A 24,294-nucleotide genomic window follows, 5' to 3' on the forward strand; every position below is an offset into this window, starting at 1 on the left:
GCCCGAATTTCAAGTTTGAATCAAACATGTTAAAATAGTAAGTGATATTATAATGAAGGGTTATTCACTAAACTCTGTGAATTAAATACAAAAATTCTAAAATTCAGGTTAAGTAGCAAAGTTATTTTAGAGAGAACACACATTTCCTCTGATGCTCGCCTTCAAGATTTCTCGAGGGCTGCACCGTACCTGTGAAACTCGCTTCCCTCCTCCGTTAGATGCTCACCCAGTCTCCACTCCTTAAAAAAATTGTTAAAAACCCACTTCTTCATAAAAGCGTATCAATTAAACTGTTAATAGCTCCTGACTGATTCCTCTTCTGCATCTGTCCTTAGTCTAATACTATCCTTACCTTTTGTGTCATTTTACCCCACTCCCTCTAGCATGTAAGCTCATTGAGCAGGGCCCTCAACCCCTCTGTTCCTGTGTGTCCAACTTGTCTGGTTACAACTACATGTTTGTTCGTCCACCCATTGTAAAGCGCTGCGGAATTTGATGGCGCTATATAAATGGCGCTACGTATGCATTTTTGTGACCTCTGCCAAGTCATGGCGTATTCCAACATCAGAAATGTCAAAATTGTATTCTATATAACTACTTACTGTATTACATATGCACAATTACATCCAAAATAGGACAGGACTGATACGCTGGTAGTGTCAGCTAATCAATGCTGTCCAAATTTGGACACCGAAATTGGACACAGTGCCCACAGTCTATTGGCACCATAAACAGTATAGTGGTCTGCAGCGCTTATGGTGATTTGAATGCTTTAAAATATGTGTAGTTTACTCAATCATTACATTTTTTCAGAGTCTGAAATATGTGCATGAAGGAAAAAATGATCACATTCGGTAGGTAACAAAATTATAAACAAATATCCCGCTTATGAGTATATTTTAAGGAACATGGTCCACTAAAAATGCCACCAGGAGGTCAACAATTATTTCAATATGTGGACTTCATGACTATATACAGGCAGTTCCTGGGGTGAGCCTTAATGTTTGACCTACAAAAAGTAGCAGTAGAGTATGGTAAGAGGGAGGGATGCTTAAACACAGAAAGCCAGAGCAGTGTCCTTTAATGTTCATTCATTACTACACAGGTAAAACTAGTGATGTAGCAAAGTGGATTATTCTTATTCTGCATTTTTTTTTTCAATGGAAAATAAAATTCAGCCATGTTGCTGGGAGGAAATGTTTAGACACATAGACAGGCAGATAAAACCGTGGAAAAATAATATATCCATTTACTAGCAATTGTATTAGTGAGAAAGTAAAGATTAATTTTGTTCAGCTTTAAATTCTTATAGAAAACATACACACAGCTCTAGTCAAACGGGTAAATAACTAACCCACAATACAATTTAAGCTTTCTATAATAAATGTAATGACATTTTTATATTAAATTCTAGCTCTGATTATAGGTTCAACATTCCCCAAAAAAATTGATATGTAATGTAGGTTTTTGTTATTGTTTTTTTTTAAAACTGTATGAAATAAAGAAAAGTAGTGTACCTCCGAAGGAAACTAGGAAAGTATGTACAAAATCTATAAGTCACAAATAGGATGCCAGTTGTACTATTCCTTGACTCGGTACCAAAAAGATAAAAATAAAATAAATAAATTTTTATTAACAATCAATAAACAATGCTGGTGCATAAGAGGTGCTCAAAGTGCTCAGGTACACAGCCAAAAAGTGCTTAAACTGTGTAGTGAGTGGACAGAATAAAGGAAAAAGTCCAATTCAAATTGGTCATCAATATATATTCATGTATAGATCCGAGAGTATTCTGTACTAATACTTGCTAAGGGATGATAGCGTGTATGTGTGCTATTTTGTTACTAGTACTACGCTATAACAATGGTGAAAATCTCAAAGATAAATAAGAAGCCCTAAAGAGTAAAGGTTAGGCACATGTGAAGGAATATCGGCTAAGTTAAGCAAAATACCAAGAAGGAGTAGGTATCGTTGTAGTGGCAAAATAAGCAACAAAGTATAGATAGCTAGCGATCACGTAAATAAGTTAACCCCTAAGTAACTGCTGGGGAACCAAACACTAACCTCACTGATAAAGGCTGCTAATACAAGGTACAGGTGCAAAATGCTACTAAGTGCCTAACCAAAGCTATAGAAGCTAAATAATACAGAGAAAGGGGATAAGGAAAAAGAGAGGGGTCCCCTCTGATGAGCCAGGTCGGGCAAAACGCGAGCGTCAGGGTTCTTGGTTAAGCTGTCCTCCTACCATGCTAGACAGCTAACTGACATGCAGCATTAATTACATCGACCGCCCTTTATTTTAAACATTTTTTTCATTTAGCTATCTTGCTTCTCTAGGGATGTGTGCAGGGATTGTAAGCTCCTGGGCTGTCTTGTCAGAATTTTGAATAAAAATCCTGTTAAAGCTAGATTTTAAATGTAATGCCAGGGTCCTCCACTGATGTATTGATATGTCTGCAGTATGTTTGCCTATTATCCCTAAATTAAACAGTGCTTCTAAATATGTTGGTGTTATCTAAATAAGAAATATTAACACTAATAATTAAGGAGTTAGACATTCCGTCTTCTGGTTCTGGTGCTAAATCCAATATCAGTTTGGGTCATTAGTTCAGCACAGATTGTAGTGAAATAATTTCTGATACAAGCATAGGGAAAACACTATCACCTCCACCTTGGTTGAAGTTGAAATTGTAGCCTATGTATTTCATGTATCCGTTAAGCTGGAAGTCAGCAAGTGAGACCAGTATAAATGACCCAGGCCAGGCTCCGTGGCTCTTGGACTGGACCCCATTTCTATTGGATTCTTGATAGCTATTTTCTCCTGGCTTCTTCACCACAATAAACTCTCCGCCCTTATCATTTTCGAACATTCCAGCGTGAATACCAGCTCGGCAAATGGCTGTAGACTGTTGGGGAAAATTGTGTTTGTTTAAAATGTATAATTTTGATATGTGCTTTGTGACAGTGAGAAATTTAGATCAGAATGTGATTCTTACATCTGTAAAGGGATTAGATCCCCACACTTCACCATCCTTATTTAGACATTCACTGGGACATCGTACCCTATATGAAAAAGAAAATACAAATGATCTGATATCTTTCACTAGTTCTTGCTGTTGAGAAACAAAAATTCATAATTATTCCTGGAGCATCTGGATATATTTTTCAGACATCCATGTCAATGAAAATATATTTTAGGAGCAGTCTCTACAACAATCATCTAATTCTTTTAACTTGTCTTGATATCTAACTTAAATAAGGATATAATTCCAACTCCAGAAATAGTGGATGAAAAAAAAAAAAATTCTGGAGCTTGGAGGTAATACCCTTATGTTAGCCACACGCGTGGGGCACCCACACGTGTGTTCTATAGAGCCTGATCATGTGAATGGTTCTGGATAAGAAAAATACAACCTGTACGTGTATGCATATTCTGTTTTTTTTTTAATCATTTCTTTAACTGTATAATTGATACTCTGTATTTTTTCTTTTGAAGAAGATCCTGTGATATATGAGTATCACGTACATTACTGATGTTTCATCATTTGTGCCCACATCTTATTTTGTTGTATTTGGTTTGTGTGTTTTGAGGGTTGTGGTGGTTAACCTCACTGGTGTCATAGAATTGCACAGTGGTTCACACACTGTCTAAGCACCATTTCACATTATTTTTGTCTTTAGTGCATTAGATCCCCAACCTTCTGCTAGAATTTCAGATAAGAGGTTCCTGAACAGGAGATATTGTTTCAGCAGGCACAGCAAGAGCCGGTACAAGACTATTTTGCACCCTAGGCAAGAACAGCTTGCACGCTTCCCACCCAAAAAAAAATGCCAACTTTGTGTGTCTCTTTCTTCTCCCAGCCACTATGTGTGTCATTCTCCCCCCCAATTTATTTGTGTGTTTTTTTCCGTTTTACAGCCCCTCTATGTATGTCTTCCCCCAGCCCCTTTGTGTGTCTCTTTCCAATCCAAACCACTTTTTGTGTCTTTTTCTCCTCCTTGCATTGTGTGTCTTTCTCCCCTCCAGCCACTTTGTGTGGCTCTTTGCCCCCAAAACTCATCTGTGTATCTCTTTGTCCCCCCCCAACCCTCTGTTCCCCAAGCCACTCTGTGTGTCTCTTTGTCCTCTCAGCCTCTCTGTGTGTCTCTTTGTCCCACTTCCCTCTGTGTGTATCTTTGTAACACCAGCCCTCTGCATGTCTTTGTTCCTCCCAGCCCTTCTGGGTGTCTCTTTGTCCCCTCAGTCCCTCTGTGTGTCTATGTTCCTCCAAGCCCCTCTATGTGTCTCTTTGTCCCCTCAGTTCATCTGTTTTTCTCTCTGACCCCCCCCCCATCTCTCTGTATGTCTATTTGTCCCCCCAGCCTCTGTGTGTGTCACTTTGTCCCCTCCAGACCCTCTGTTCATCTCTTTGTCCCCCAAGCCATTCTATGCGCCTCTTCACCCCAACCGTCTGTGTGCCTCTACCCCACCAAGCCCCCTGTGCACCGCCATAGGCGACTGCCTAATTTGCCTAGAGGTCACGCCGGCCCTGGGCAGAACACTATTTCTGGATAACTGTACTTACCTTGTAATTAGTGCAGGTAGATTCTTTGCTGACCATGCACAATGGGCATAAACTGTAAAAATAAAATAAAACTATTTATTCTCAGTGGGTAATGATGGGAAAATATTCGGTTTGCCTGAAATAAAATGCACAGTTTGCGGGAACAAAACTTTTATTTCAAAACTATAAATGCAAGGCACAATAAAAATGAACATTTCTACCCAATTGTTTAAAGGGGAACAGTCACTTCAGTGGAATTTACACCATTGAATAAAATATTAAAAATCACCTATAACTTATGCTAAACTTTTTCATGAGATACTAAGTTTTCTTTTTAATTTATATTAAAGATTTAGCAAATTGTAAACATTGCAAATGAAGATAAAAAATATATAAACTAATTGTAAAACCAATCTTTTATATGATTAACTGCTGTTTGATCTAATAGTATCGAGACAATTAACCTGGAACGGTACATTTACAAATTTGCAATTATTACTGGCATTTATTTTATCGTCCATGGAATCAAAAAGGGCTGAACTGATCTTGTCAGGAATTAAACCTATCAATCTTAGACATTGCAATTGGCACTCTTTTGCACATATGCAAACCATTTTAGTTACATCTCAATGCTATTTTTTTTTTATTTTCTAAATTTCACATTTTATGCTTCTTTAATTTTCATTGTCTTGATAAGCTTTAGTAGTTGGAGAAAGATGATTCTGCCTTCATAACGTTTTTATAACTTTAAAATATAGTGTTCACTTAACAAGCATCATATTTCCTTGTAAAAACGTTCATGCAATATTTAAGTAAAGTTACAAAATAATTAGTTCCCATTTAAATAAATATAAACTGTTTCCTATGGTTTATGCCTGATTTTTATATAAGGCTACAACAACCTACTATTGAACATTTTTTAAGCTACCGTCAAATATGATATTTAATTCAAATTCACCTGTAGGTGGGTTTGACATTGCTTCTTCCGCCGTATCTAAACCAATATGAAAAAAAAAGAAAGTGTGTAGTTGAATGATCATAAACACATGTCAGACATTCATGTAATATCTGCGATCTTGTTATTTAGTTAAAGGGACACTATAGTCACCCAGACCACTTCAGCTCAATGAAGTGGTCTGGGTGCCAGGTCCCTCAGGTTTTAACCCTTCAGATGTAAACATAGCAGTTTCAGAGAAACTGCTATGTTTAGTTTTGGGGTTAATCCAGCCTCTAGTGGCTGTCTTCTGGACAGCCACTAGAGGCGCATCTGCGACGCTGGAGGCACATTTCGCCTCCATCGCGCAGAGCGTCCATAGGAAAGCATTGAGAAATGCTTTCCTATTGACACTTTGAATGCGTGCGCGGCACTTGCCGCGCATGCGCATTCAACTCCACTGAAGTCGGACGGTGGAGCTGACGTCGGCGGGGGAGCCCTGCGCTGGAATAAGGTAAGCTGCTGAAGGGGTTTTAAACCCTTCAGCGCCACCGGAGGGGGACCCTGAGGGTGGGGGCTCAGTTGTTTCACTCAGTTGTTGCTCAGTAAGTGCCTCTCCAAGAATGAATTCTAAAGCCATTCTTTTGTATGAATTATTGCTACTTGATCTGATAGTATCAACATATTTAACCTGGAACGGGTTAAAAGTTTCACATTTTATGATACTTTTAATTTTATTTGTCTTGTTAAGCTGTAGTAGCTTGTGCATGTATAGTTTAAAGGGCCATTACATGGATATAGTTTAATTATAACATGGTAGTTGGAAAAAGATGATTCTGCTTTTGTAACATCTCTATAACTTTAAAAGTTAATGTTTACTTAACAAGCATCATATGTCCTTGTATACACTTTCATGCAATAAACACATTTCTCCATAAGCTGTTTGCCACATTTATGTAAAGTTACAGTAATATTAATTCCCATCAAAACAAATATAAACTGCTTTATATTGATGTGCATATAAATGCTATATCAATCATCTACTGAACATTTTTTAAGCTATTCTCAAATATATTATTTAATTCAAACTCACCTGTAGGTGGATTTGAGATTGTTTCTTGTGCCGTTTCTAAAACAATATGAAAAAAAGAAAAAAAGTGTGTAGTACTTGAATGATCATTAATTCATGTCAGATGCTTATGTACTATCTATCTTGTTCTTTATAACATATATAGAACTACAGTAGGCAATCTAACAAAGATGCAGATAAAAAGTGTCTCCTTTGTTAGGTAACAGTAATCTAGAATCTATTCACTGTATAGACAGTTCTACTGAATTTGCAAAATTCAGACAGATACAGCCATCTTAAAAAAAAAAAAAACAACAACGTTTTTGTGACCTCTCCCAAGTCATGGCGTTTTCCAACATCAGAAATGTCAAAATTGCATTCTATATGACTACTTACTGTATTACATATGCACAATTACATCCAAAATTGGACAGGACTGATTCGCTGGTAGTGTCAGCTAATCAATGCTGTCCAAATTTGGACACAGAAATTGGAGACAGTGCCCACAGTCTATTGGCACCATAAACAGTATAGTGGCCTGTAGCGCTTATGGTGATTTGAAGGCTTCTTTAAAATATGTGTAGTTTACCCTATCATGACATTTTTTCAGTCTGAAATATGTGCATAAAGGAAAAAATGATCACATTCGGTAGGTAACAAATTTATAAACAAATATCCCGCTTATGAGTATATTTTAAGGAACATGGTCAACTAAAAATGCCACCTGGAGGTCAACAATTATTTCAATATGAGAACTTCATTACTATATACAGGCCGTTCCTAGGATTAAAGCCTTAATGTTTGACCTACAAAAAGTAGCGGTAGAGTATGGTAAGAGGGAGGGATGCTTAGACACAGGGGTCAAGAGCAGTGTCCTTGAATGTTCATTCATTACTGTACAGGGTCCTCCACTGATGTATTGATTTGTCTGCAGTATGTTTGCCTATTTCCCCTAAATTAAACAGTGCTTCAAAATATGTTGGTGTTATCTAAATAAGAAATATTAACACTAATAATTAAGGAGTTAGACATTCCTTCTTCTGGTTCTGGTGCTAAATCCAATATCAGTTTGGGTCATTAGTTCAGCACAGATTGTAGTGAAATAATTTCTGATAGAAGCATAAGGAAAACACTATTACCTCCACCTTGGTTAAAGTTGAAATTGTAGCTTATGTATTTCATGTATCCGTTAAGCTGGAAGTCAGCAAGTGAGACCAGTATGAATGACCCAGGCCAGGCTCCGTGGCTCTTGGACTGGACTCCATTTCTATTGGATTCTTGATAGCTATTTTCTCCTGGCTTCTTCACCACAATAAACTCTCCGCCCTTATCATTTTCGAACATTCCTACATGAATACCAGCTCGGCAAATGGCTGTAGACTGTTAGGGAAAATTGTGTTTGTTTAAAATGTATAATTTTGATATATGCATTGTGACAGTGAGAGACTTAAACACATTTAGATCAGAATGTGATTCTTACATCTGTAAAGGGATTAGATCCCCACACTTCACCATCCTTATTTAGACATTCACTGGGACATCGTACCCTATATGAAAAAGAAAATACAAATGATCTGATATCTTTCACTAGTTCTTGCTGTTGAGAAACACAAATTCACAATTATTCCTGGAGCATCTGGATACATTTTTCAGACATCCATGTCAATGAAAATATATTTTAGGAGCAGTCTCTACAACAATCATCTAATTCTTTTAACTTGTCTTGATATCTAACTTAATTAAGGATATAACTACAACTCCAGAAATAGTGGATAAAAAAATACATTCTGGAGCTTGGAGGTATACCCTTATGTTAGTCACATGCGTGGGGCACCCACACGTGGGTTCTATAGAGCCTGATCATGTGAATGGTTCTGGATAGAAAAATACAACCTGTACGTGTATGCATATTCTGTTTTTTTTTTTATCATTTCTTTAACTGTATAATTGATACTCTGTATTTTTTCTTTTGAAGAAGATCCTGTAATAAATAAGTATCATGCACATTACTGATGTTTCATCATTTGTGCCCACATCTTATTTTGTTGTATTTGGTTTGTGTGTTTTGAGGGTTGTGGTGGTTAACCTCACCGGTGTCGTAGAATTGCACACACTGTCCAAGCACCATTTCACTATTTTTTGTCTATAGTGCATTAGATCCCCAACATTGTGCTAGATTTTCAGTGGAGATGGCTGAACAGGAGATACTGTTTCATCAGGCACAGCCAGGGTCGGTGCAAGACTATTTTGCACCCTAGGCAAGAACAGCTTGCACGCTTCCCATGCCCCAAAAATTGCCAACTTTGTGTGTTTCTTTCTTCTCACAGCCCTTATGTGTGTGACCCCCCCCTAATTTCTTTGTGGATTTTTTTCTGCTTTACAGACCCTCTATGTATGTCTTCCCCAGCCCCTTTGTGTGTCTCTTTCCCCTCCAAACTACTTTTTGTGTCTCTTTCTCCTCCAGTTGCATTGTGTGTCTTTCTCCCCTCCAACCCTTTTGTGTGGCTCCCCCCAAAAAACTCCTCTGTGTATCTCTTTGTTCCCCCAACCCTCTGTTCCCCAAGCCCCATCTGTGTGTCTCTTTGTCCCCTAGCCCCTCTGTGTGTATCTTTGTAACAGCAGCCTTCTGTATGTCTTTGTCCCTCCCAGCCCTTCTGTGTGTCTATTTGTCCCCTCAGTCCCTCTGTGTCTCTATGTTCCTCCAAGCCCCTCTATGTGTCTCTTTGTCCCCTCAGTCCCCCTGTGTGTCTCTTTGCCCCCCTTTCACAATGTGTGTCCCTTTGCCCCCCCAGCTCTCTGTATATCTCTTTGTCCTCCCAGCCTCTCTGTGTGTCACTTTGTCCCCTCCAGCCACTCTGTGCATCTCTTTGTCCCCAAGCCCTTCTGTGCGTCTCTTCACCCCACTCTGTGTGCCTCTTCCCCACCAAGCCCCCTGTGCACCTCTTCCCCACCCAGCCTCCTGTGCAACTCTTCCCCCCTCAGCCCTTTGTGTGCCTCTTCCCTCCAGCCCTCTATATTCCCCCCCCCTCAGCCCTCAGTGTACCTCCCACCCCCCACAGCCCTCTGTGTGCCTCTTCCCCCCACCAGTCCTCTGTGTGCCACATGCCACCCACCAGATCTGTGTGTGCCTCTTCTCCCCCTTGTGGTCTCTTCTCCCTGTGCCAGTTCACCTCTGCGGACCGCTGTGAAAGGTCTACTGTTTTCTCTACCTGGTCTGACTGGATGCTCTTTGGTGCTCTCACTTCCTGTCAGACCAGGTAGAGGATACAGATGATCTGCTACCTGCGATCCACGGTTTGGCCACACTACATGTAGTGCAGTCCGCTCCCCACCACCTGGTCACCAGGACAATGCGCCCCCCCGTGCCGATGCGCCCTGGGCGACTGCCTAATTTGCCTAGAGGTCATGCCGGCCCTGGGCAGAACACTATTTCTGGATAACTGTACTTACCTTGTAATTAGTGCAGGTAGATTCTTTGCTGACCATGCACAATGGGCATAGACTATAAAAATAAAATAAAACAATTTATTCTCAGAGGATAATGATGGGAAAATATTCGGTTTGGCATAAAATAAAATGCACAGTTTTGGAAGGAACAAAACTTTTATTTCAAAACTATAAATGCAAGGCACAATAAAAATAAACATTTCTACCCAATTGTTTAAAGGGGGACAGTCAATTCAGTGGAATTTACACCATTGAATAAAATATTAAAAATTACCTATAACTTATGCTAACCTTTTTCATGAGATACTAAGTTTTCTTTTTAATTTATATTAAAGATTTAGCATATTGTATAAGAAAACAGATCAGACAAGGTAAACATTGCAAATGAAGATACAAAATATATAAATTAATTGTAAAACCAATCTTTTATATGATGAACTGCTATTTGATCTAATAGTATCAAGACAATGAACCTGGAACGGTACATTTACAAATTTGCAATTATTACTGGCATTTATTTTATCGTCCCTGGAATCACAAAGGGCTGAACTGATCTTGTCAGGAATTAAACCTATCAATCTTAGACATTGCAATTGGCACTCTTTTGCACATATGCAAACCATTTTAGTTACATCTCAATGCTAATTTTTTTTTTATTTTCTAAATTTCACATTTTATGATACTTTTAATTTCATTGTCTTGTTAAGCTTTTGTAGTTGGAGAAAGATGATTCTGCCTTCATAACGTTTCTATAACTTTAAAAGATAGTGTTCACTTAACAAGCATCATATTTCCTTGTAAACACGTTCATGCAATATTTAAGTAAAGTTACAGTATAATTAGTTCCCATTTAAATAAATATAAACTGTTTCCTATGGTTTATGCCTGATTTTTATATAATGCTACAAAAACCTACTATTGAACAATTTTTAAGCTACCGTCAAATATATTTAATTCAAATTCACCTGTAGGTGGGTTTGACATTGCTTCTTCCGCCGTTTCTAAACCAATATGAAAAAGAAAGAATGTGTGTAGTTCAATGATCATAAACACATGTCAGACATTCATGTAATATCTGTAATCTTGTTCTTTAGTTAAAGGGACACTATAGTCACCCAGTCCACTTCAGCTCAATGAAGTGGTCTGGGTGCCAGGTCCCTCAGGTTTTAACCCTTCAGAGAAACTGCTATGTTTACTTTTGGGGTTATTCCAGTCTCTAGTGGCTGTCTTCCGGACAGCCACTAGAGGCGCATCTGTAACGCTGGAGGCACATTTCGCCTCCATCGCATAGAGCGTCCATAGGAAAGCATGCGCATTCAACTCCACTGACGTCGGACGGGGGAGCGGACGTCGGCGGGGCACCCTCCGGGCACTATAGTGTCAGGATAACCGATTACTGGTCGCTCAACCTATTGTTGGCATCATATATAATAATTTCACAAATAGAGAACTGGTGCATTTCAGTTTAGTGTGAAACTCAGAAATACATCTGTTGGCAAAATAAATCTGCTCCTGTGAAATTATTATTATTATTATTATTTTATTTAAAAATGAATCAGAATTCTTCTTAAACTAAGATGGTTGTGTTCTACTGTAAATTTTTTTTTTTTAGTATTCAATCCCCACTGCCCCCCAAAAATAATTGTGATCTGTATCATGTCTTTATGACTACTTTCAAATAAATAATTCAAGATTTTTCTACTAAAATCAGGATAATTGTTATTGATTCATCACTTCTCCAATACTTAAAAGGTCAAATGTACTTTATTTCTATCGCATATGGCCTAAATGACTTACTCTATGTTGATCATATTCCTATACATGACTCATTCCCATGATGTGTTAGTCTTTGACCTTGATACTCCCCTAGTGTTTGTCCTTGATAGTCCCTCACTCCCTCAGTGCCCGATTTAAGTCCCGCAACATCCTTATGCAGGCATTCCTTTCTCACCCATTGTCTAATCCAATGCTTCTCGTAGAAGATCATTGTGGATGAGATGTGTCCCCACTGATTTCCCAATGCATTCCTACGAATTGCATTTAATGATATTCAACCTTTTGGACGTCGGACATCACACAACCGAGTTTCACTCAGTTGTTTCTCAGTAAGTGCGTCTCCAAGAATGAATTCTAAATCCAATCTTTTGTATGAATTATTGCTACTTGATCTGATAGTATCAACATATTTAACCTAGAACGGGTCAAAAGTTTCACATTTTATAATACTTTTCATTTTATTTGTCTTGTTAAGCTGTAGTAGCTTGTGCATGTGTAATTTAAAGTACCATAACATGGATATGGTTTTCTTATAGAATGATAGCTGGAAAAAGATGATTCTGCTTTTGTAATGTCTCTATAACTTTAAAAGGTAATGTTCACTTAACAAGCATCATATGTCTTTGTATACACTTTCATGCAATAAACGCATTTCTACATTTATGTAAAGTTACAGTACAATTAATTCCCATTAAAACAAATATAAACTGATTTATATTCTTTATGCTTGATGTTTATATAAATGCTATATCAACCACCTACTGAACATTTTTTTCAGCTATTTTTTTTAAATATGATATTTAATTCAAACTCACCTGTAGGTGGATTTGAGATTGTTTCTTGAGCTGCATCTGCAACGAGTGTAGTTGAATGATCATTAATTCATGTCAGATGCTTATGTACTATCTATGATCTTGTTCTTTAGTTAAATATGAATTTGTGCTTAGATTTCTGGTCACTCCTATTATTGGCTTCATATATAATCTATTTCACAAATAGAGAACTAGTGCATTGCAGTTCAGTGTGAAACTCAGAAATACACATATTGGCAAAAAAATCTGCTCCTGTACAGTTTAAATGATTATTATTATTTATTGGAGATTTTATCATAATGCTACTTAAGGTAATATAGTTATGGTATGCTACACATATTATTTTTTAGTATTCAATCCCCACACCCCAAAAAAATATAATTTTGATTCTGTATCAAACATACATTTTCACATAAATAATTCTAGATTTTGAAACTAAAATCAGGATAATTGTTATTGATTCCCCACTTGTCCAATGCATACAGTTTAAAATTTACTTTATATCTATCACATTTGGGCTCAATGCCTTACTCCATGTTGATCATTGACTTCCTATACATGACTAAATTTCCATGATGTGTTAGTTAGTCTTTGTCCTCAATAGTTCCTCAGTTATGCTGCCTGATCATAGTCCCACGACATCATTATGGAAGCATTGCTTTCTCACGTATTGTCCAATCCAATGCTTCTCATAGAGGATCATTGTGGACGAGATGTGTCCCCAATGATTTCCCAATTATTTCCTATGAGTTGCATTTAATTATATTCAACGTCCTTTTGTACATCGAACATCACACAACCGAGTTCCACTCACTTGTTGTTCAGGAAGTGACTCTCAAACTAGAAGACAGTCACTAGATGTGTGTTTAAACCTGCAATGGAATAAATTCAGTTTCTACAAAACTGATTGAGATGAGGTAGTTTGTGTGTATTTAGTAGTCCTTTAAGATAAATGTAAGCATACATTCAAAAAACAATCTTTTATATGATTTACTGCTACTTCATCTGATAGTTCCAACACATTTAATCTGGGACGGTAAATTTAGAATTTGCAGATTTTAATGACATTTATTTTATCGCCTTTTAAATAACAACGGGCTGAATTGACCTTGTCAGGAATAAAATGCATCCAAGATACTGCAGCTGGACCTTTAGTGCACGTGTGAACCATTTTAGTTACATTTCAATGCTTATTTTATTTTTTTTCCAAAGTTTCACATTTTATGGTACTTTTAATTTATTATCTTGTTATACCATAGTAGCATGCTTGCGCCTGTGTATTTTAAAATGCCATAACAATGAAGTGGTTTTCTAATAGAATGATAGTTGGAGAAAGATGATTCTGCCTTCATGACGTCTATAACTTTTAAAGATAATGTTAACTTCACAAGCATCATATGGCATTGTATGAACTTTCATGTAATAAACACATTTCTCCGTAAGCTGTATGCCACATTTATGGACAGTTACAGTATTTTCTATTATTTCCATTAAAATAAATATAAACTGCTTTCTAACTTTATGCTTGAAGTTTATAGAATGATTTAACAAGCTACTATTGAAAAATCTTTTTAGCAATTCTCAAATATGATATTTGATTCAAGCTCACCTGTAGTTGGATTTGAGACTGTTTCTTGTGCCGTATCTAAAACAATATGAGAAAAAAAGTGAGTAGTTGAATACATGTCAAACGCTTATATAATATCTGTGATCTTGTTTTTTTTTTTTTTTTTGCTAAAGGGGTTTTAACCCCTTCAGCGCCACGGGAGGGGAACCCTGAGGGTGGGGGCACCCTCAGGGCACTATAGTATCAGGATAACCGCTTTGTTTTCCTGACACTATAGTGATCCTTTAAATAGGAATTTATGAGCAGATTACTGGTCACTCAATATATTGTTGGCTTAATATATAATGTTTTCACAAATAGAGAACTGGTGCATTAGAGTTCGGTATCAAACCCAGAAATACATCTGTTAGCAAAAAACATCTGCTCCTGTACAGTTGAACTAATTATTATTATTATTATTATTATTATTATTATTATTATTATCATTATTATTTATTTAAAATGTTATCATAATACTTCCTAAACTTAGATAGTTGTGTTTACATTTTTGTATTCTTACCTACCGCCTAAAACAATATTTGTGATTCTTTATCATGTCTTTATGACTACTTTCACATAGACAATTCTATATATTTTTTTTTATTCTTTATTTTTGTTGTGCACGAAAATGATACAGGCAGGCCTGAGGTGCCCCAGAAGCATTCCTCAGGCTTTTCCCACACGTAACATGCGGGGTAAATGATTAGCTGGCACAGTTTTTATTTTAAACATGCTTAAGTGGTACAACATCGAAGCTACGATTTGAAATGCAAAAACAGGCTGCAAGCAGGAATAGGTTGTGCGTGTGTTAGGTTCACAATTGAAGAATAGCACAGGTGTTGCAATTTTAAAATGCTAGATACAGTTCTCAGCTAGTGCATAAACAATTCTAGATTTTGCTACTAAAATCAGGATAATTATTATTGATTCATCACTTCTCCAATACCTAAATTGTATAACGTACTTTATTTCTATCGCATTTGGGCTCAATGCCTTATTCCATGTTGATCATGGTCTTCCTATACATGACTAAACTCCCATAATTTGTTAGTTAATCTTTGTCCTTACTTTCATTTTGTTTGAGTTTAATTAGTTAAACTGTTATTTGTATTAATACAAAACGAGAGTACCAAGAAGCCTGTGACTAACGCCCCCTTGCCTGGACATTCGCCATGGGCTCCTGGAGGAGTGTGGAGGCTAGCCTCCTGCCCACTGACTATGGGCCACAGAAAAGGCTGGTAAAAAGACTTCATGGGATTTATTTGTACTGTTCAGGAACCGAACAAACTCATGAACTGCGGACCACCTCTGGGCTTGTCATGGGCATGTTTACTATGTCTCTGTATTGTATATAAGTGGGCCATTGAGCCTGGATTAAACATATTTGTTCTAGCCTTCATCAAGTCTAGGCTGATGTTTGGGGAACTTGGGCTATAATCACTACTGTGCTTGGGACTCGGGAGATTCATAACAGATATACTCAGCCGGAGTATAGGGGATCCATTACAAAGCCAATCTCCTCTGCTGCTTGAGCTAATGTGGAAGCATTAGCCTGAGCAACAACGGGTGGCTACTATTGGCTGATAGTGTCAGCAAATTGCTTTCAACCTATCAAAGCTCCCAGTGTTGGCATAAATTGGTATGGCCAAACCTCCAGCAGTGGCCAGGTGTGGGTGGCCAGGGACCGTTATTTAGTGTTACATTGTTTGAAAATGATTTAACGCTGAGAGGAGGGACTACATCAGGGATCTTCAGATACTATAACCAATTCAACTAGATGAAATGGTCGTAGTGCTTACAGTTTCCCTCTAAGTTGTAATATGCACATATTTATCCTAATACATGATTTGATATCATGTTTTATTTTATTTATTTAAAAAGTCAAATACAAATATAAAGAAATGTCAGGTATCAATCTAAATCCCCCTAAAAATCAGACAGTAACCTGTAGTTGTATTGTTTGATGGTTCTGAGTCAGCATCACTTAGACTTGATATGAAACGGAATGATTCAGACCATCCTTCATATGCCGATGATTTTATTCCATTCCTTATAGAACCTTCATACAATTCTGGTCCTGAATCGGTTACTACAAGTACTCTTCCTCCACTATTATTTAGAAATCCTGCATGAATTGCAGCTCTACACATTGCAGAATCCTAATGACAGAAATAAATAAAATAACATACAAATTACTAGTTTGTAAAAAATTATAAAAGTTAATATAAATATGTGCTTGTTTATAATAAAGTAATTTCTTAACAAAAATTGATGATTTGTATTTGAAGATCAAACATACATCAGTATAGATATCGCTTCCCCAAACAACTCCTTTTTGGTTTTCACATCCTGAAGGGCAGAATACTCTAGAAAAAAAATATTCATATTTAGTCCATTTTATTTTATTAAAAAACAGTTTTTTTATGAGGATCCATATTTTTTTAATTACAAGTACACCTGAGTCTCCATACTTACTCTGTAATTTTTGCATCCAAATAGGTTGCATCTGAGGAACACTGGGCTTCAGCTACAAATCAAACAAAAGAGGCCAAGTTGTGAACATACTTAATTATTATAAGCATTTATACAGCATCAACATATTCTGTAACACTTTGCAATTATAGAAAGAGGATGTTTAGAGGTAAAGACTTCCCTGCTCAGTCAAGCTTACAATCTCTCTGGATTTTAGGTTGGCAGATATATATATCACTAAGAGTCTTGCGCAGTGCTGTATTCTTCCCAAGGCAAACAAGGCATTTGGGCAGGACTATTCAGGGGGGTGGCAAAAAATGCCGCCCCCTCAAACGCCCGCTCGTTGGTTAAACAGTGAGTTAGCCAATGTGTCTGTCAGTGAGTAAGTGTATGCGTATCAATGAGGGTATATTCTGTCAGTGAAAGTGTGTGTTGGTTACACAGTGTGCGTGCCAATGAGTGCGTTTATGGGTCAGTAATAGTGTATGCTTAAAAGTATGAGATGCAAAAAGGTAGAGTTCAAAGACAAAAAGCCAGAGCCTAAAGAAAGGTAGAGAAAGAGGTAGGTCTTAAACAGAAGAGGTATGGCTTTGGCAGGAAGTGGTGGGGCACATTTAGATTGGGTGTTGCAAAGTTTAGTTATGCCTAGGGCAGCATAAAAGCAAAATATATCACTGGCCATGCCCATGGACATTTACTGGTATTCAAAGCTAGCTTTACTATTTTTTGAGAATCGAAAGCCACTAGGGATCATAATAGGCACAAGGTATAGACAGAATATTTTTATCACACAGTGCAAGTATCCCATTATGCAGGGAAGCCGGAGTTTCTAAACAGTCAATCATTCGTCAATATTTGGAAAATCCTATGCGATAGATGAGCACGACCTTTAAGAACTCAGGAGTTGAGATTGACCATAACTGATAGCAATGTAACGGACAATAATGTGTGGTTATAAGCAGTAGTTGGTGTTAGGAGCTGTAGAAGGGGCTTAATGCAGAGGGGATTAGAAGCTGTAGTGGGGGTTAAGGGCAGTATTAAAGGGTTAGTGGCAATAGCAGGGGGTTAAAGGCTGAAGCGAGGAGTGAGGAGGTGTATTAGTAGTAGAAGTAGTCAGGTGGGAAACGCAGCTTGCGTGGTGGGTGCAGACAGCTCTTTCCAGCTGGCGCTGGGAAATGTATCAGAGCATTGCGGTAGTAATCCGTGGCAATGCTATGATACAGAAAAAAGAGTGTAGAACTTGGCCTGGAAATACAAACCAACTTCTCGTTCCTCGCCTTCGCTATCAAGGGCTGACTAGAAAGCATGGTATTGCACCAATTGATTGGCTGATTGGGGGGGGGGGGCTTGCCCTGGTGCCCCCTCCCTGAATCTACCCCGGTATGTTTATTGTTGCAGCTACTCTACTTCGTAGACTTCTTACACCATGGAATCCACAAATTTTAATTTAATTTCTTATGGAATAGGAATTTAGTCATATTGTGGATTAAAAAACACATATGATAGCGACCAGATCCCATACTAACATATGTAAGAGAAGTATGGAGGGTACATCTTTAAAATGATTTGTGTTTGCCCCCAGTAATGAAACATGTGATCTATTTGGAATATAAATATGTAGTCCTAACACTATAGTGTCCATGTACCTATTTGTAGGCAGGACCACCCACAGGTGCAAAAAAAAAAAAAAAAAAAGCTTCCCATAGGAAAGCATTAAATCAATATCACTTCCACGTCATGTAACTAAGTTTTACTAAGTCAATACAATGCAATCGCCTCTAGTGGCTGTCAGTAGGGAAGACTTACCGCTGCAATGTAAACATTGTAGTTTCTCAAAATCTGCAATTTGTTACATTGCAGGGTTAAGGGGACAGGGACATTGCACCCAGACAACTTCAATGAGATTACATGGTCTGGATGGCTAAAGTGTTTCTTACATAAGTACTGTTCATAAAGCCGTGATGGTGTACAACGTGGCCATTGCTTAGATGTGCATTTCAGAGTTACTTCCTCATTGATTGTTTAAATGTACCAGTTTTAGCAACCCATTTCACCATCTTTAATTCTTGACTGTATGCCCACTATCTGATCTCTTTAATATGATTCTTTGTGAACTAGTGATGACAAATCTTAGAACTCCCAGAGTGTAGGTGTTGAAGTTAAGATGTCTGAGTTAAGTGCAAATAAGCTAACCAAACCAGGAAGTAGCAGGACCTGCTGCCTGATTGAAAACATGAGGGGTGTAACCAGGCTGAACTAAAAAAGAGTGTACCTCTAAGGGAAACTTTAGTCATAGAGTGAAAATACGATAGGTCACATCTCGTGAGGTGCCATAAAGCATCCAGGCTAAATTGGTTAGAAAAAGTAGAAAAATATATATAAAAGAATATAAATAAATAAAAAATTGTTACTGAAAATAAACACCTATTTAGAAAACACACAAATTGCTCAAAGTGCTCCTGTACATAACGTATAGTGTGTCTCTGCAGGTATATGGTAGATAGACACAATTTATTTAATATGGCCTCTAGAAGGTGTGAAAACACTACTCATTTTAAAGTCAGGTTCAGACCGTCTTAGCTAGACAGTTAAACAGTTGTCAGTACTGAAAAAAGTTGTCCATCTGCAATTTCTGCGTAGGGTTCATCTAGTGTAAGTGTGCTCCTATAACCAAACTCAATGTGTTGTCAGCATACACGTCTGTATGTCAGACAGCAAGTTTATTAGTGCTGAATTAGCTGCATATGGTTTGTAAGGATAGCAATGTGGGCTTCACTTGTGCATTAGTCCATGGGAATAGAATAATTTCCAAGGGGGAACAGACATATAAAGCTGATGCTCAGAGTAGTATAGACTAAGGATATATGGTAATATGGATCCAAGCTAAACCATATTTCTATGACTTGGTCAAATGCTAAATAATCACCCCCGTGCCTTCGAGGGCACCTATCTCTATTGCCCAGGCTGAACTGAATAAATGTAGATAGAACACTGAAAAAGCGTGATCACATTTAGTGAAATAAGTGCATTAACAATAACGCGGTAGAGTCGTCGTAACTGCATATCAGAGTGCTGATCCAATTTTTGGTCTGAAACTGTGAGAATTTAATGGATATTTACATTAGAAAAATAAGTTGGTAGTAGCCTACCAATTTTCCTATCAGGGGTGCAGGGAGTGGAGTTTATCCAGGCTAGAACCCCACGTGGCCAAGAAATCGAGCATTTGTGACCTTAGTATGTATTTTTTTTACCAACAGTGTAGCAGAGACTTTCTGGCTGTCCAGCATATTCCCTGTTTATTTGTTAGGTGAGCCCAGAAACGTTCATGTGGATTTAAAGCATTCGTCTAATTATTCCCCATAGACTGTATTGAACCACTCCGTTCGGCATACGATCTAAAACTACCGAATCACCGGACCACCCTGATGCGAAGTGTGGCTTCAATCTACCTCTCCGTTCGTGCTATTTCATCTCACTTAAAACTCACGAACACTTTGTTGCAGTCCCTGGGTGGCCGCCATTTCGGGAGCCGAACACGTGGCGGCGGCCATTCTAAACTCCCGAACAGTGGTGTTTGATCGTCGAGTGTCTGGAACCCAAATCGGACACTCGACTAAGCAAACACCACTGAGACCTCCAGAGCTACAAAAAAGACTGATATAAACTCCCGAACGGCCCACTGTTCGGTAGGATGAATCCCACGAACATGGCGACACCCAGCTCTGGAGGGAATTTAGTTAGGGACTTTTAAAGGATGAACAGAGACCGACCGCAAGTCCAAAACTTATGGAACTGTTTTCGGCTACTGTTGCCTGTGCGGTCGGTCAAAACGTTATCCCTCCATAACTCCCGAACCCCTGGTCCGATCTGGGTGATTTTTAGGGGTGTAACCTAGGTATTTAGGGTACATCCAGAACGTGGGAAAAATTGTGTACCTTTTAATTATGTTAACTGATAATCTGAGGGGAGGAGATGTGTGGGTTGTACCTTATACCTAATTGTTTACTTTACTAATTATTGTGGGTGTCTCCCTTGCATGGGAGGATTGCATAAAAGCAGGGGTTGTGTGATTAAAGAGCAGTTCTACTCCTGATACTGTGTGTCGTCCAGTTATTGGGAAAGGTGATGGGATATTCTTGGATTATATTGCTGATTGTGCCTGCTACTCTTTTGGATTTACTACTTGTTCCTGAGCCATTCTAGGATACCAGCGGAAATAGGCTGTGGGAGACCAGCTCTCCGCTACAAACAGTTTTTGTTTAAAGTTGTAAACATTGACAAAGTGTTGCTGTTTACAGTTATAACACAGAGCCTTATGTCTGCCATTTACTCAGCATTGTGCATTATTAGCACGTATGCTAGGGAAATAGATGCACTGGCTGCGCTCAGTAATGCTTGTAAGTCAGTCTACAATGCGCGATAGTTAATTGTCTACTAAATGTAAAAGATTTTAGGAGCGGGACAACTCTTTAGGCCACTTAGCAAATTACATGTATGTGCGATGTGGAACTCTTTAATATGCAAAAAATACAGCATTCTTTCATTAGCCTACCTTTGGGTATATTGGAAGAAGATGGGTTGGTAGAGGGTGAAATGAATGAGAATGATTCAGACCACTCCTCATGTTCCGATGTTTTTACTCCATTCTTTATTGATGCATTGTATCGTTTCTGTCCTGGTTCCTTCTTCACCCACGTGGGCCCTCCTTCATTGGTCAAGTGACCTGCATGGATCGCAGCTCGACAAATGGAGGAATCCTGATGACATAAAAGTGAATTATTTAATGACTCAGAGTTTTAGCTGTTCATAGTATACTAACACACAGCTGCAACACAAACAGATATTGGCACAATGTTTTTAATAAATTAACAAAAACAAATCTTACAGAAGTGTACATGTCAGTTCCCCACACCTGTCCTTTCGTGGTAGCACATCCTGGTGGACAGTTGACTCTGGAAGTATAAAGAAAAATTTTACACTCTTTTTACTTTTCACAATTTAATTTTACCAAAAAGGCTAGCATATTAAATTCAGTAAAAATTTAGATTTTTTTAAAAAAAAAATGGCTTCCTAAAAAGAAACTGGAAACAATCAATTTAATAAGCTTTCCAAATGAGTCAATACAATTACAAAAATCTTAAAATTATTTATCTACACAAATTCCTATAGACTTTAATGGCGAATTCTGTAGATAAATCACAGAGTCATTGAATCATTTGGAAGTTATTAAATTGAGGCCTATGTCAGATGTTTCTTTGAAACTAGAATAGAAGTACCAGTTGTTACTTATCTGGAAGAACATTCATCTATAACGACATAAACTTTGGGGTGAATTTAGACAAATATACTAATTCAGACTTTTAGTCCCCAATAAATATTGTAGGCAAGTGTACAGATACTAAACAAAAACTGCATTTCCTAATCAGAGCATGAAAAATTGGTATGTCCTTCCAACTAGAACAGAACTCTGATAATTAGTATAAATTAGTATTAACACCTCCCGAAAGGTGTGAAGATAAATGATTTAATCAATGAGAGATCTACACAAAATTTTCCCAAACAATGGGGTTCACTTCAGTGTCTATAGATATTCAGTCACAGAAGACATAATGAATAGCTCATATTATACAGCAATGGGGAGAAAAGATGACCAAGATAACCAGGCCTGTAAACATAACAAGCATAACTTCTTAAACCATTAAATCCTTTTATATTTACAATAATCAAAATATTTCACAATAAGAGGATGTGTATTTCAAGGGAAATAAGGTCTAATATTTAAATTCCTTACAAAAATAGGTTTAACCCCTTAAGGACAGACAACGGATATATTCCGTCATGATTCCCTTTTATTCCAGAAGTGGTGTCATTAAGGGGTTAATAGAACATCCTAATCAGTAGATTGTTGGGCTAATGATTATACTAGGTTTCCAATAACCTAGAAGAGCAGAAACACTGAGCAAATAAACTGAATGATAAGATGACTATTAATAGAGGAGAAGCAGCTGATTTCCCACATTGTGTGGCCGCATGATGTACACCGGAGAAGGCGAAGGTCCACCAAAAGCTTTAGCTATAACCACAACAGGAAGGACTTGGACATTCAAAGCCCTAAGTCAGTGGCCATGAGAAGCAGGCCTTTATACAGACCTGGGGTTGGATGGATGCCTCTCCACGCTTCCCACATGGTGCTGCCTTCTGAGACCTTCATACATAGCTACAGCGTTTCCCTACATTGGGCATTGGTGGACTGAGCTACTCTTCATCTGGGCAGCCCAGTTACTTTTATTCAGGCACAGTTAAAGGGACACTGTAGTCACCAAAACAACTACAGCTTAATGTAGTTGTTCTGGTAAGTATAATCATTGTATGTAGGCATGTTCATGCAAACACTGCCTTTTCAGGTTCGCCTGCAAGTGCTTAGCCAATCCACCCAGTGGTGTTTTACTTGTGTATTTTTAAACAGTTCTACCCTGAAACTTTCTATATTATCTCATGGTTGACAATAATAGAGCTGTAGTTTAGCTGATATATGTGTTGATAGCTCATATCTTTATTGCTTTATTGAGTATCATGGCAATGTTTATTTTGAAATGTACATTTACGCTTGTTCCTGCTGTTGTGGCACTAGAAGCATGTGTGTAACTCTAAACTCTGAAAAAATCAATATTGACAAAAAGAAAAAAACAAGACTATGAATAGAGAAACCTACAAAAATCTAAAAATGTTTTTTGTTTGACAAAGAGTATCACAAACCTATTAGCTACATCTACAATCATGTGAAAAAAAAACTTGTTGTTGAAGACATCAAACAGGGCAACTAGTGGCTTCTTTATGCACCCTAGATACCAGTGTTATCTCAAATATATATGTCTAGGTCAGACCACACACAGGGAGTGCATTTGCAAATGTGCCATTTACTGGATCTTCAGGGAAAAGAGGCTTAAGACTGGGCTTTCTAAGACTGCATGTTGAGCCCACCCCAAAAAAAGACAAAACTCTGAAATACATAAAGAATTTAAAAAAAAAAAAATCATGGCCCACTAACTGGTTATGGAAAGCTGGCAAAAAAAGGCTGACTGTTAGGAAATGAGCTGGCTATTGGTTAAGGTAACTATGGTTGGCTGCTAGGGAAAACATTTTGATTCATTATTTGTGCTTTTGCATGTAGTATTTATTTTGGAAAACAGGCTAATTGTCTGTTTCTTTTTATTCACTTCCAAGTTTAATGTCTTTGCACAGATTCCAAAAATGTGCAGACTAATAAGAAATAATTGGCAATTCTAGTCTATAAATTATAAAGACTTATAATCACTTATGTTCTTCAGGATAGTGTTCAATATCAAAATCATTTGTGGATTAGTTATCTAGAGTGGTCTTTATCTCAACTGGAAGGACATTTCAGATGTCCACTACTCATTCTGCACAGCAATACTTACATTGTAAGTGGTGCATTTAAGCTGGTTGCATCTGAGGAACATGCAGCATTAGCTGAAAGTGAAAGGGAAAAAAATGATTTAGCAAAGAGAATTGTATGTGGAATACTCTTATAAGGCTAAAGAATCAATGCTTATTTTTAACAGTGTTACAAAAATGAATCGTGCTTTAGAAACAAAAGTCTCAGAAAGAGAGTT

General features: G+C 37.7%; 1 protein-coding gene across 1 annotated transcript in view; it reads right to left on the minus strand.

The window, feature by feature from the left end:
• Positions 1–2,603: 2,603 nt before the first annotated feature.
• Positions 2,604–24,294, minus strand: part of LOC134569139 (uncharacterized) — a 161,566-nt gene continuing 139,875 nt past the window's right edge. The window contains exons 107-123 of the mRNA XM_063428046.1: positions 24,100–24,151; positions 21,546–21,612; positions 21,213–21,417; positions 16,664–16,715; positions 16,488–16,554; positions 16,134–16,347; positions 14,192–14,227; positions 12,586–12,621; positions 10,960–10,995; positions 9,998–10,049; positions 8,028–8,094; positions 7,687–7,927; positions 6,572–6,607; positions 5,503–5,538; positions 4,566–4,617; positions 2,997–3,063; positions 2,604–2,906 (exon numbers count right to left, since the gene is read on the minus strand). Of these exons, the coding sequence (XP_063284116.1) occupies positions 2,604–2,906; positions 2,997–3,063; positions 4,566–4,617; positions 5,503–5,538; positions 6,572–6,607; positions 7,687–7,927; positions 8,028–8,094; positions 9,998–10,049; positions 10,960–10,995; positions 12,586–12,621; positions 14,192–14,227; positions 16,134–16,347; positions 16,488–16,554; positions 16,664–16,715; positions 21,213–21,417; positions 21,546–21,612; positions 24,100–24,151 (1,619 nt within the window). The remainder of the gene's footprint in view (positions 2,907–2,996; positions 3,064–4,565; positions 4,618–5,502; positions 5,539–6,571; positions 6,608–7,686; positions 7,928–8,027; positions 8,095–9,997; positions 10,050–10,959; positions 10,996–12,585; positions 12,622–14,191; positions 14,228–16,133; positions 16,348–16,487; positions 16,555–16,663; positions 16,716–21,212; positions 21,418–21,545; positions 21,613–24,099; positions 24,152–24,294) is intronic.

Source organism: Pelobates fuscus, chromosome 7 (genome assembly GCF_036172605.1).
Source record: "Pelobates fuscus isolate aPelFus1 chromosome 7, aPelFus1.pri, whole genome shotgun sequence".
Lineage (NCBI taxonomy): Eukaryota > Metazoa > Chordata > Amphibia > Anura > Pelobatidae > Pelobates > Pelobates fuscus.